Source organism: Hibiscus syriacus, unplaced genomic scaffold (assembly GCF_006381635.1).
Source record: "Hibiscus syriacus cultivar Baekdansim isolate YM2019G1 unplaced genomic scaffold, ASM638163v2 tig00110903_pilon, whole genome shotgun sequence".
Taxonomy (NCBI): domain Eukaryota; kingdom Viridiplantae; phylum Streptophyta; class Magnoliopsida; order Malvales; family Malvaceae; genus Hibiscus; species Hibiscus syriacus.
Genome location: NW_024062906.1, coordinates 227,283 through 240,165, shown reverse-complemented (window position 1 = coordinate 240,165; position 12,883 = coordinate 227,283). Strand labels below are relative to the sequence as shown.

Sequence of the window (12,883 nt, the reverse complement as noted above, 5' to 3'; positions counted from 1 at the left end):
CCACATTGATTTTTTTTAAACTCCGAGTTAGGTACCCTTTTCCCAAAAAAATTATCAATATTTAGGAGATTCTTTATCAACCATTTGTATATTTTCTAATGATATTAAAAACCAAAATATAAAAGAAACTCTAAACGGTACATTCCAGTACTAAATCACAGGATGATACGCACACCAATATAGTTCTCAACACTAAAAAGAAAGCATGGATTAAACAAAAAACTCGCGCAGTTCTGTCTGTAAATCAAAATACTTGGTTTTCTGATAGTAAAGTACCTGCAGATTATGTTAATTGATTGTACAAATCCTTCAACACAGATAGGTGACTCCAGTTCCCCTCTAGTATTCGATACATGCTAATTTGCTCATCGAAAAAAGCAACAATAGATTACAAGCAAACCTGCTAAGTAATAGCTAAAAAGTATATATTGGCACAAGACATCAATACCTACATGTTTTCATTTTCCAGTGTAGTTATTATTCCATCTTGTAGAGGTCAGGCTTGGACCTCTTGCCCTGTGGACTGGGTTTCATCTTTCTCCGCATCGCCCTCTTCATCTTCATCATCGGCTAGTTTCGTAAGCTCTTCCTGGATCATGAGCTTGATCGATGACTTCCTCGGTGTGAGGTCAGTATTGAAATGTTGTGCTGAAAGGAAAGTCAATTCTCCATTAGGACATTGCTTATCAGAATAGTCTACACATCCTAGAAACTAGGCCACCACCCCCATAAAACAAGCATTTCATGCTTCACATCATGGTGCCCTCAAAATTTAACGAAATTTAGAAGCCAAACCATTACTATGACTTCCTTGCAAGACAGATTGAAATTAGCCATTGAAAAGGATGGCTTTCATTGTTGGTTTTCATAGTTTGCCTTTGAGTGGCCCCATCAAAACTTACAATGAAGTTTGGAAGGCAAACCATTACCAAAACTTCTTTCATGTTATTTCATAATTCAACACTGAGCCACAGAATTGTTATAACATAGTTAGGAGAACCAAGTACAAAGTGAAAGATGCATACCAAGACGCTTCAGAATGTCAGTGAATGTAGCCTGCAGATGAAGTAATACAACTTTATGTCAGCCAGAACAATGGAAACAATATCGATGATGAAATGAAAATATGGGAGAGAATTTTTAAATTTCTTTCAGTAAAAAGAAATGGAAACAAAATTAATCAAGTACAAAAATCAAGGGCGGTGTCAGTGTGTTTCAAAAAGCAAGTACAAAAAGCAAGTACAGCAGGAATGGGATCAGTTGTCTCAGTTCAGAACGAATCTCTGGAGGTTGTATAGGGTGGAAGAAAGTATTTGGTTTCAGAAGTCTAGGACAAAATGGATAAAGGATGGGGATAGAAATACAAGATTCTTTCATCTGTCTGCGTTAAACAGGAGCAAGAGGAACGAAATTACAAGTCTGATGATCAATGGTTCTGTTGTTTCAGATCCGGATTTGATAAAGGCACATATTACGAACTACTTTAAGAATGCTTACAGCTACAAGTCTATAATGGAAGTGGAAGCTTTATCTCTGGATTTCGCCCAGCTGACAGAAAGTCAATCTACAAATCTTGAGGAGCAGTTCAATGAACAGGAAATCTGGCAAGCGATAGCCTATTCGGACAGCTCTAAAGCTCCAGGTCCGGATGGCTTCACAATGGGCTTCTTCAAGAAATGCTGGCCGACTCTAAAGGAGCATGTTTTGAGGTTTTTTCAAGATTTTTATTTGGGCAGGGATTGGGAACATGGGGTTAATCATGCGTTTATTACGCTCATTCCAAAGAAACTTATTTCGGATAGTGTGGGGGACTTTAGGCCAATTAGTCTTGTGGGTAGTCTTTACAAGATTCTCTCTAAAGTGCTATCTAAGAGACTTAGCTGCTGTGTTGGTGACGTTATTAGTCAGTCTCAGTTCGCCTTTATACCGGGGAGACAGCTGCTGGATTGTGCCTTCATTGCGAATGAGGGAATTGATTATTGAAGAAAACAAGGGTTGAGAGGAGTAGTGCTAAAAGTTGATTTCCGTAGAGCCTATGATTCTGTGGAATGGCCTATTTTATTTAGAGCAATGACAGAGATGGGTTTTGGTAACAGATGGTCTGCTTGGATTTCACAATGTCTTTCAATAGCTTCGATTTCAATTCTTGTGAATGGGTCTCCTTCGGATGAGTTCCCAATGGAAAAAGGTTTACGACAAGGTTGTAGTCTCTCTCCATTATTGTTTAACATTGTGGGTGAGTTGCTTCATTTGATGCTTTCTAAAGCAGTGGACAAGGGACTATTCTAGGGGTTTACAATAGGCAAAAATGATAATACTACTAAGCTGTCTCATCTTCAGTTTGCTGACGACTTAATCATTTTTTGCCAAGCTTCAATTTCTCAGCTCAAGAACGTTAAACGAGTGTTGAGGATTTTTAGTATAATGGCAGGTCTGCATTTAAATTTGGTAAAGAGTAAGCTGTTTGGGATTAACATGGAGGACGATGAATTAAAAGATTGGGCATCACAAGTGGGTTGCTCAGTAGGTTCCTTTCCAACAGAATATTTGGGCCTTCCTTTGGGTGCCAAGAAGAATTCAGAGGCTCTTTGGGATCCAGTTTTTAGGAACTTTAGTGCTAAACTTGCTGGGTGGAAAGCCTCATGTTTGTCATTAGCCGGTAGGACTGTTTTACTGAAATCGGTGTTATCTTCCTTACCAATTTTTTTCCTTTCTTTGTTTAGAATGCCATGTATTATAAGATTCATAGCTTTGTAATATCTAGTGAGAGAAGTTCCCGCTTCTCTCTAGGGCCCAGGTGTTTTTAAATTTAAAAGTGTTGTCTCATTCGTCTGTTGCCTGCTGGCCGCTGCCGCCGCCCGCCGTCTGCCGCCGCCGTCAGCCGTCCGCCGCCACACTCTGACCACCGTTTGACGCCGCTTTTTCCTAGGATGGTCGTCTGCTCACGGTGAATACAGATCTGGACTTGCATTTGCGAAAAACGCTGTCTTTAGTCGCAGATCTACACTCGCCCTCTGCAGATTTTCGAAGCCTCCAGCCGTCCGAGTTCGCCTCCGCCACTCAACCCAGCGCAGTGCCTAAACGTGACCTAATCCCGTCTTCTCTTGTGTCGAGCAGTGGTGTACAGCTGAGTATTCACCATGGAACCCCAACCCACGTCTCAACCCAGCCAACTTCGAGGGTTTGACTCAGCTGGTGCGGTGGCTGCTTCCTCCGTGAGGCCTCCTATAGTTCCTCCTTCTTCGTCTAGGAGTTCTCATCTCCCGCTTGAATCAGACTGCCGTGTTGCAGCTGGTGATTTCCCCATGGAGTCTGCCAAGGAATTAGAAGCGAAAGTGAAGGCTCTTAAAGCATTAGTGGCAGAGTTGAATAAGCGGGTTAATGATTTAAAAATGAAGGAAAATGCAGTTCCACGAGGCAGTCTTCTCAAGAAATCTGGATCCGCTGGTGCAGCCTCTTCATCTTACTCCGGTAAGGACAATCGTAAAATTGAGAATGAAAAGGAGAGGACAAGGTTACGGAAACCGCAAAGAAGAGTTTTTACCAGACGCTTGTTGGCCGGATTGAGACAGTTTGGTAACTTCTCTATTCCACCGAATGCTGCTAAGAACGATGTTTTGGCAGCCTTGGCACGTGAGGCGGGTTGGATAGTTGAGTCCGACGGCACCACTTACAGACACTCTCCTTCAACCCAAAATCAACAAAATTCGGGATCAGTTTCGGCGAGGTCGGGTGAAAGTCCACTATCATCCAGTCCTTTGAAGAAATGCTCACAAGAAGGGAAACATAGGAACGGAAAGCTGTCTTTTGTTCACGCAACACCAACGCTTCCGGTCGCTAATGTTGATCATGGTGGTGCCAAGGAGATCTATTCGAAAGGGTATTCCGATGCAAAATTTTCCGAAGTGGTGGGAAGAAGAAGAAATGGGTTTTATAATCGGTCGAAAGAAGGCCAACCAGATTTTCGCAATGGGTCCAAAAAGGATTGTTACACGATTTTTATCGAAAACCTTCCAGAGAAGATCCATTGGAAGAAACTTGGATCCATATTTGGCTCACATGGTCAAGTTATTGATGCCTTCATTCCCAAAAAAAGAAACTCGAATGGGGTTCGTTTTGGGTTTATTCGCTTTGCTACAATTGAAGAAGCAAGGACATCGATTTCTAAGATGAATGGTTATCGTATTTACGACAACAAAATTAGAGTCTCTTTGGCTAAACATAAACCCCGACAGTCTTACTGGCGAAAGTCCTCGAAAGTTGTTCATAGTAAGTCGGGGCTGGAAGTTTTTCCGACGATTAAACACTGTGAAGTTGAGGGTGTTGTGGACGCAGATAAACTTCATGTGTTGTCTAACTGTCTTGTGGGGTGGTGCAAGAACTTTATCAAGATTGGTAATCTTGCTAACCAAATACAAGCCAAAGGACTAGCGGGTTTCACGCTTATGAGAGCTGCTGGAAATGTAGTTCTAATGGTTTTTGAAGATTCTAATTCGTTGAGATGCGTGAAGGATGAAAAGTTAGAAACTCTTGCAGAATGGTTTTCCAGAGTGGAAACTTGGTCTGAGAGCCTTGTGGTGGAGAGCCGGCGCGTTTGGCTAGTTTGCGAAGGTATTCCCTTTCACGCTTGGAATTGGGATACTTTCAAAAACATAGCTACTAAGTGGGGCAAGTTAATAGCAATCGATAACAGTTGTGAGTTCCCTTCGTCTTTTGATCGGGCTAAAATCCAAATACTCACAAACGCTCAAGTGAGAATTAATGAGTTGTTGGAGTTGAAGGTCGGGGATCATTTATTCAAAATCTTGGTGCATGAAGTTGATCCTTCCTTCAAACCTAATTCTTGGGTTCCTGAAGATTGCGATATTTCTTTAGAACTTGATCCTCCAATTGGGTTGTGATTGTTCGGCTGCTGTATTCAGAGGCGTTTTTAAGTTTGTGGTTGTAATTGTTGGTTTTTTTGTTATGTTATCTTACATCTTGAGGTGATTTAGGGGCTTTTTGGTTGACGATGTAAGATTTCTAGGTGATATGGGTTGTATTGGTGTTTATTCCCGCATGTGGGTTTGGTGTTACCTCATGTACTTAGTATTATATTTAATAAAATATGAGGCACTCTTTTCTCCCTTCCTTGTTCTTCAACATACTTCTAAGTATGTGGAAGAATACGAAGAGAGTTTTTAATGAGACCTCCAACTTCTATCAAAAAAATAGAATGCCATGTATTATTGGTAAGAAGTTAAACTCGTTAATGGCCAATTTCCTATGGGGTGATAAGGAGGGAAAGAGGAGAATCCACTGGGTGAATTGGAGCTTAGTATGCAGACCAATAAATTGTGGTGGATTAGGTGTTCTTGATTTGAACCTCACTAATCGGGCTCTTCTAGGTAAGTGGGTGTGGAAATTTGCCAATGACAAAAATTCCATTTGGAAAGGCGTGTTGTGTAGCAGACATAAGGTCAGTAGCAATTCTTTGTCTATTAGGGAGGTCTCTCATCCTCATTCATCTTGGATTTTGAGAGTAGCTAATAATTATCTGAAGGATGATTCGGTGGGAGATTGTCTAAGGTCAAATTCGAAATTGAAAGTAGGAAATGGCAAGTCTATTTCTTTTTGGAATGACGTTTGGGCGGATGACTGTCCTCTGAAATTCCTTTTTCCAAGAATTTTTGTGCTCTCTCCTAATAAAGAGGGGAAAGTTGAGGAGTTTGGCAGCTTCGAATCGAGTGGTTGGGTGTGGACTGTCCAGACCAGGAGAAATTTGTGTGATTGGGAATTGGTCCAATGGTTGGAGTTGATGTCTAAGTTGAAGGATATTCAACTTTCAGAACTTGTGGATGATTTTTTATCGTGGACTGCTAGTGGAGATGGATTGTTCTCAGTTAAATCTTGTAGGAATACTCTTGGTATTATGTCTGGGGGTACTGCAGTGTGGACGAAAGGGGTTTGGCAGGGCTTTGCACCACCTCGGGTGGAAGCTTTCCTTTGGCAACTTGCTCATCAGAAAGTAGCTGTCAAAGTCGAGTTGGTCAAGAGAGGACTACCCCTAGGGGATGATATTCTGTGTCCCTATTGTAAGAATCAGGAGGAATCTATGCAGCATCTATTCATCTCTTGTATGGTGGTTTGGGAATTATGGAATAAGGTAGCTAATTTCTGGGGATATTGCCATGGTTCTACCACAGGATCCTCCTTCTCTTCTTTGTTCCTAGGGTGAGTTGAGGGCGAAATCTACGATTTGGAAGTTTATTCCGGGAGCCATCTTTTGGTCTGTATGGAAATTTAGGAATGCAAGGGTTTTCGAAGGAACTCCTATTGACAAAGTGTCACCATTCTTCATTGTTAGATTCAGGATTGCTAAATGGTTCCTAGCCAAATTTCCGGGTATTACTATACAAGAGGATGTGCTGATTGGTAATCCATCTCTAGCAGATGGTGTTTCTTCTAGTAATGTTATTGATCGTGTTGTTTTGCGCTGGTTACCCCCACCAGTAGACTTCCTAAAGATGAATGTAGATGGAGCCGTTAGGCAGATTGATTCGGGTGGAGGTATTGGAGGTTTATTAAGAGATTGGAATGGTTGCACTCTTTTGACTTTCTCAGAGAGTATTGCTCAAGCAATCCCCCCTCTGGCTGAATTAAAAGCTATAAAAAGAGGCTTGGATATTTTTCTGTCTTCTAGGTGGGCTTCAGTAGCTAGGTTGATCGTCGAAAGTGATTGCTCGTCTGCAGTGGAATGGATTCATTCTCTGGTTCTGGCACCTATTTTTTTCTTGCCTATTGTTTTTCAGATTTCAAGGCTTATTAGTGATAAGGTTCATTCAGTTAGGTTGATTCCTAGGGAGTGTAATGGAGAGGCAGATATCTTAGCTAAGGAAGGGATTGGGTGATTGTAAGGGTCTTTTTATGATTTTCTTCATTTTGTGTGTAGGTTTTTATGATGGGAGGAGTGTTTCAGTCTTATGTCAAGCAATTTAGTGTTATTTTTAACTATTATGTAACTTTCAATATTTATAAAAGTTCCAAGGCACTCTTTCCCTCCTTCCTATGATTAATGACCTTTCTATAAGGTCCTTAGTTAAGAAGGGGTGTTTTAATGAGGCCTTTCTTTCCTATCAAAAAAAAAAATTCCCAAAACTATGATGGAAATGAGGACAACTCATTTCCACACAAATAAGATCTTCAGTGAGATGATTCATAATAAAACATCAGCATCGCACTCAATGAAACAGCTAAGAATGGTTTTGAGGTGACAAAATGAGACCATATAGTCTTAGCAGTCAATAACCTTCGGAGGTTATTCTAACTTTCTAGTTCCACCCAATGAAGGTTACAGATAGTACAATTATTATCCATGGATAGCCCATTTAGCACAGAACTTAAAAGTCCTGATAAACTGACTCCCTAATTCAGAAACCAAAATAGTCTTAGTAGTCAGGACTAGCCCAAAAAAGGTCTAGTAAAGGATGCAGCTATTCTAGAAGTAGTATATTAATAGCAGATCTTACCGTATTGAAGTCTACCTCCTTTAGAATTTTACAAATTGTATCCCTCAGTTCATCATCACTTGGCTTCAGTTTCTGCTCTTTAGCTTTGTCCTTCGATATTCCAGCTCTTTTGCCTTAAAAGATACAAAAAAAAAAGATGTCACCATAAATGGTCAGAAGCTAAAGCTGATCTTACAAATTCAGCCATGGGAGACAATTATTCAATTTCCTTTATGAAAGGCATCGGCAAAACAGAAAGTAGGCTGCTATCTTACTGGTTTTCTCCTTGGAGGCAGATTTCGCTGGTGTAGAGGGCTTCTCCTTGGTGATTTTTTGAGGTTTCTTCCTTGAGGACACCTTAGGACTTTCATCATTATCATCATCAGCCTTCGACTTTTTTGCCGGCGATGTTTTTAGGGTTCTTTTCTGCGGGGTTGACCTTTTGGGAGTTGTGACTTTCTTGGTTTTAGCTTTTCCAGCTGATTCCTGCTTTCTGGATAATACCTTTGAACTCTTTTTCTTCATCTTTGCATCTTCTTCAGAATCGTCTTCAGTTTCATTTTTCTCCTCACTTTCAGAATCCTCGGGCATCTCGTCCTCAGATTTTTCGGCAAAACCATTTTCATTTCTCTCTTCTACATTCTGTTCCTCTTCCTTTTCTTCTTCCTCCTCCTCTTCTTCAGACTCATCCTCTGAACCAGGAGTTTTCTTTTTCCCTGATTTTGGAGTATCGTCGCTCTGTTTCCGACTCTGTATAATACATACAATAAGGGTTAAAACCTAATAAAATAACTAGAAAAATAAATTTAAAATAGAAGTAAAACCATATGCTGACCCCTTAGTCCTTGGCCAAAAACATAATAGGAAGCATTCATATAGCACAAGTTATTTACAGATAGGAGATCTAACTGAATGGTATACCAGAATTTCCTTGAACACAGTAACCAGAGGTGATTATCCTAACAAAAAGTTCCAATGGTTAAACAACATCAGGTTTCTGATGTCAACAAGGAAGGATTAATACCTTTGTTGATTGTTTAGATGTAGTTCCAGACTTTGTAGCCCTTTTGCGCTTTGTACCCTTACTTGACTGGGAAAAAAATATACACTATAGGTTAGAAAATCAGCATGTAAAAATGGAACTTTAGCAAAAGCACTAGGTAAAAATGTCACCTTTTCTTTTTCTGCAAGTAGAACAGTAGTGGTAGAATGAGGGGCCACCAAAAAGTCTATCAGCTTTGTAATAATATCTTCCTGCATGTCCATTTTAGACTTTATTAACAGCAGTTATAAAAATTCAATTTCTTCGGTAACAAAACTAGCACTTTGTTAAGGATTGTGAAAGTCCAATTATTAATAAGTTCTCACATAAATTACACTTGACTTCTCCAGTGGTACTACTTCTCATATTACTAATAACCCGAGGTCTTGAGAACTACTCAAAAATTTCACCCCTACCTTTTATTGAACCACAATCCTAGTATCAAGATCTTATTAATATAACTGTTGCATCTAAAGTAAACATAAGCAAAGTGACCAAATATTTCTAGGCACTTTCAAAACTATTAAAACTAATCACATACACGAGGGTTTCTCAGCTGAAGGCAACAAAACCTTAGCTTTCTAAAAGAAGAAAAAAAAGAAAGGAAAAGATTAGCATAGTTATGAAACTTTATGTAGATAAATGGTTTGCCTACCCAACATTTTACTGCACACTAGGTGAGAAAAGAACCCACCAGACAAGTGTTAATAGGGTTCCTATTGATCAATTTGCATGATATTGAATAACCTAGTAAAACAGTGCTCTGAACTAATCGAACAGACTAGCTGGCAGAACTAAAGCAAGAAATAGAGTAGCACAACAAACCTTCCTTGTAGTAGCCTTCATAACCGGTATGTCAAGCACATCACAGAACTCCAATAACTTCTCTTTATTAAACTTGTCTAACTTCTCTTTTACTTTACTTTTTTGCTTTTCCTGTAATTAGCACAACATTTGAATGGAATAAGCTCAAGAAAACCTACTATAGTGCACTAATATCAGCCACATAAGCAACTTAAACAAGTAGATAAGCTACAGGCCTCCTAAAAGGTTTAAAGCCCAGAAGTCCAACTCCTACAGAAAAATCAATCATCCGTAACAAAAATATAGCTTTTTTTTTATAGGAGTAACAAAAATATAGCTTCATAGTTTCATAATCCTCTTACCTCATTATCATGCCACACGAAACCAGAAAATCTGGAAATATTACTCTTAATCTGAACAGCCTGCAAAGCGCAAGGAATGTGAGTAAACTGAAAGCAAAATCAGGGAAGTACTACTGCAGCAACCCAGAACCATCCAAGTATTGTTTATTGCAATGACTCCTGCCGTACTCATGCACACATGCATCAGTATAGACTCTGTTTATGTGTTTTTGCAAGCCGATAAACCCTTATCATTAAAGCAAGAGGATGAAACAACACATCGGAAATGCTAGATAGTATCATAAAAATAATTGACAGCAATCAGATTACCTTCCCTCTCCTTCCAAAGAGAACAGTATGAAGCAGCCTGAAAGTGTCATCAGTCTTCCGTCTAGACAACTTGAATGCCACTGCAGAAGATGACATAACAGATGTTATTTCACTCAACTTATGGTTCTAAACTAATATCAAATACCATAACTTATCTGATTTTAAAGGAAAGGAAATATCAATACACATTAAAGGAACTTGGTAGAAATATGTATGGCCAAATAATGAACAAAATTAAACTAAAGAAGCAGCATCCTCAGTGTTTTCTTGACAATGCAAACAGTATGAAATCATCGATGAACAACATTAGGAGAAATGAGCCGATTAAGGTTTACAAATATGGCATCATACAAAGCCATTTTAGGATATTTTCTATAACAAACCCACTAATTTGAGTGATATAAGAACTAGAGAACACACCATTAGGAATATCTTTAAGTGGAGTACCCTTTCCCTGCAATTTCCAAGCAACCGATTAATCTCTGATGCACCGTCAAAATTTTAAACATCTAAATTGTTTAATAAAAAGGATAGCCAGGAAAAAAGGGGCGGGGGAACCTTTTCAATTTGGAATTCCCTAGAAGAACCTTTTTCAATAGATGCAACCAGTCTTTCAACAGATTTCCGCTCACGCACAGGTCGATCAGTGAGAGGAGTTCTTTGCTCTGGCTCCTTCTTCTCCTCCGACTTTTTCGTCTTCCCTCCAATTTTCTCCCCAGATTTTTTAACTTTCCCTCGATTCTTTGAACCTTTTTCCTCTTCACTTTCTTCAGAGTTCTCTTCTTGTTCCTCTTCATCTTCTCCTTTCAATTCATCTTCAGCCTTCTCTTCTTGTTCCTCTCCATCTTCTCCTTCCAATTCATCTTCAGCCTTCTCTTTTTCATCTTTGTTCAACTCATCCGCCTCATCTTTGTTTTCCTCCTCAACTTTCTTGACATCAACTTTTGCATCAGTTTCTTCATCCATAGCATCAACTTTAGGTTCCTCCTTTGCTTCACTTTCCACTTCTTTGCTTTCCTTGTCTTCCTTGATCTTTTGGTCTTCATCCATCTTCTCTGTCTCAACTTTATCCTCATTTTTCTTATCTTCTTCCATTTCCTTTACCCCATTATCTTCTTCCTCTCTTTTCTCAGACACAACTTCAACGGTTTTCTCAGGAAGAGAAGTCCCATTAGCCACTGGGTCAGGGACTTCGGTCTTCGTTTCTTCTTCACCCATAATCAAACCAATTCAAAGTAAATGCTTTAATATGGTCTCTCTAGTCTTCCAAAGCTGTATGATGGAATAAAAAAATAGCTTCAAATAAAAAAGGTAAAGTAATAATAATGACAAAATAAAACAATTAATTACACCATTAAACAGACACTACACCACTCAGCAACAAACACCATACCCCCTCTAAATAATAATTAATACATAAAGAAACAATTGGCTGGCCATACTAATTTTGCACTGCAGTCTTTTCGCATAACAAAATAAATCTCTTTTCACACACAATAAAGTTCTCCTAAGCTTCCCATGGAATGAGTAAAAAGATGTAACCAACAAGAAGAACTGCACTCTCCAATCTCCATTTGGAGGGAGCTACAAGGAACATTTAATTTTAGAGAAGAAAAGAAATCCTTTACTGAAATGAGCTACAGTGAAGCAAACAGGAGAGAAAGCCTCACACCACAAAAGAAAAACAAAGTATTAACGGACTTGAATTGCAAAATTAGAGATCCGAAAGACTGAAACATGTTGAAAATGAAGAAAACCTCAAAGTTGACCCCTGAGAACTAAAGATTCAAAACAAATAACAAGGATCCCTTTTTGGTTCCTTGGGGAGGACAAAAAGAAAAAAAATTAAATCTCGCAATCTTTTTCCCCTTTTGTTTCTCTACCTGTACAAATCATAAATCACAGTTTACCAAACCTAAAACCAAGTCTGTTAAGCTTAACATAATAAGATTTTCGATTTGGACAGGAAACAACACTAAATCTAAAAATTGAAAATCTCATCAAATTTAAAAAATTTAAAGCAGCCAAACTAAAAAGAATTTAGGACTAATTACCGGATATCAACTGAAAATGGAAAAAGAGAGAGAGAAAACTTACAGTGATTCAGGAACTAATAATAATCACTCAGAAGCTGGAGAGCGAGCAGAGTGTTTAAAGTGAGGAATTTTTTAACTTCATTTGGTTTTTTTATTTATTTGGAGATACAAAATTATTAAATTGGCTTCAATTTTTTTCAAAGTCCGGACTTGAAACCCGGATTTCAAATGCAGTTAAGTTACACATAGGACACGATCTTGTCAGAAATTGGGCGACGTTCGAGAGAGATGTAATGAACGTCTCTGATCTTTGTCCTTCTACGTCATGTAAATCCAAGGGCTGAGATTTTCACTTTGAGGTATCTTCGAAGTTGTGGGCCCGAATTTAGGGCTTTGCTGGTGGGGCCTATTTCGTGTAGGCAATTGGCGGGCTGATACCAGGATAATTTTTTATCGAAAATAATCTTACTGTATTATAAAGCTAAAATTATGAGTTTAAGGGTAATATATTTTTAAAATAATACATAAAGTATATTATTAATTAAATTATTTTTATTAAGTAAATATTAAAAAAAGTAAATTATATGTTTAGTATTTATGTTAATATTCTTATTTCGTTTTATTACATAAATTTTATTTTTCTTAAAATCATTAAAGACAATATTAATGTTGTATGATATGACATGTCAATTTTTTATTTTTTAATTTCTAGATTACCTTTCTATTTTTTAGTATTTTTAAATTAATTTTATTCAATCAATTAAATTATGATATGTATCACTGACTATGAGGATAAAATAAAAAAAATTATTCTTGCTCTTAGCATTAATTTAACTTAAGCCT

The 12,883-nt window shown here is 38.3% G+C and overlaps 1 protein-coding gene across 1 annotated transcript; it reads right to left on the bottom strand.

Moving 5' to 3' along the window:
• Positions 1-236: 236 nt before the first annotated feature.
• On the bottom strand, positions 237-12,178 carry LOC120146204 (protein DEK-like). The gene is made up of 12 exons (XM_039159838.1): positions 12,102-12,178; positions 10,563-11,276; positions 10,425-10,458; positions 10,005-10,084; positions 9,696-9,755; positions 9,355-9,465; positions 8,661-8,741; positions 8,512-8,577; positions 7,763-8,237; positions 7,509-7,621; positions 1,026-1,056; positions 237-648 (listed from the first exon to the last, which is right to left on the bottom strand). Exons 2-12 carry the CDS (start codon positions 11,220-11,222, stop codon positions 497-499), a joined length of 1,863 nt encoding a protein of 620 aa, XP_039015769.1. The 5' UTR covers positions 11,223-11,276; positions 12,102-12,178; the 3' UTR covers positions 237-496.
• Positions 12,179-12,883: the final 705 nt, after the last annotated feature.

Coding starts and splice junctions, on each gene's coding strand:
- LOC120146204 (XM_039159838.1), bottom strand. CDS start 11,222: ATGGGTGAAGAAGAAACGAAGACCGAAGTCCCTGACCCAGTGGCTAAT. Junction 10,085..10,424: donor ACTTAAAGATATTCCTAATG/GTGTGTTCTCTA, acceptor CATCTTCTGCAG/TGGCATTCAAGTTGTCTAGA. Junction 8,238..8,511: donor CATCTAAACAATCAACAAAG/GTATTAATCCTT, acceptor TGTATTATACAG/AGTCGGAAACAGAGCGACGA.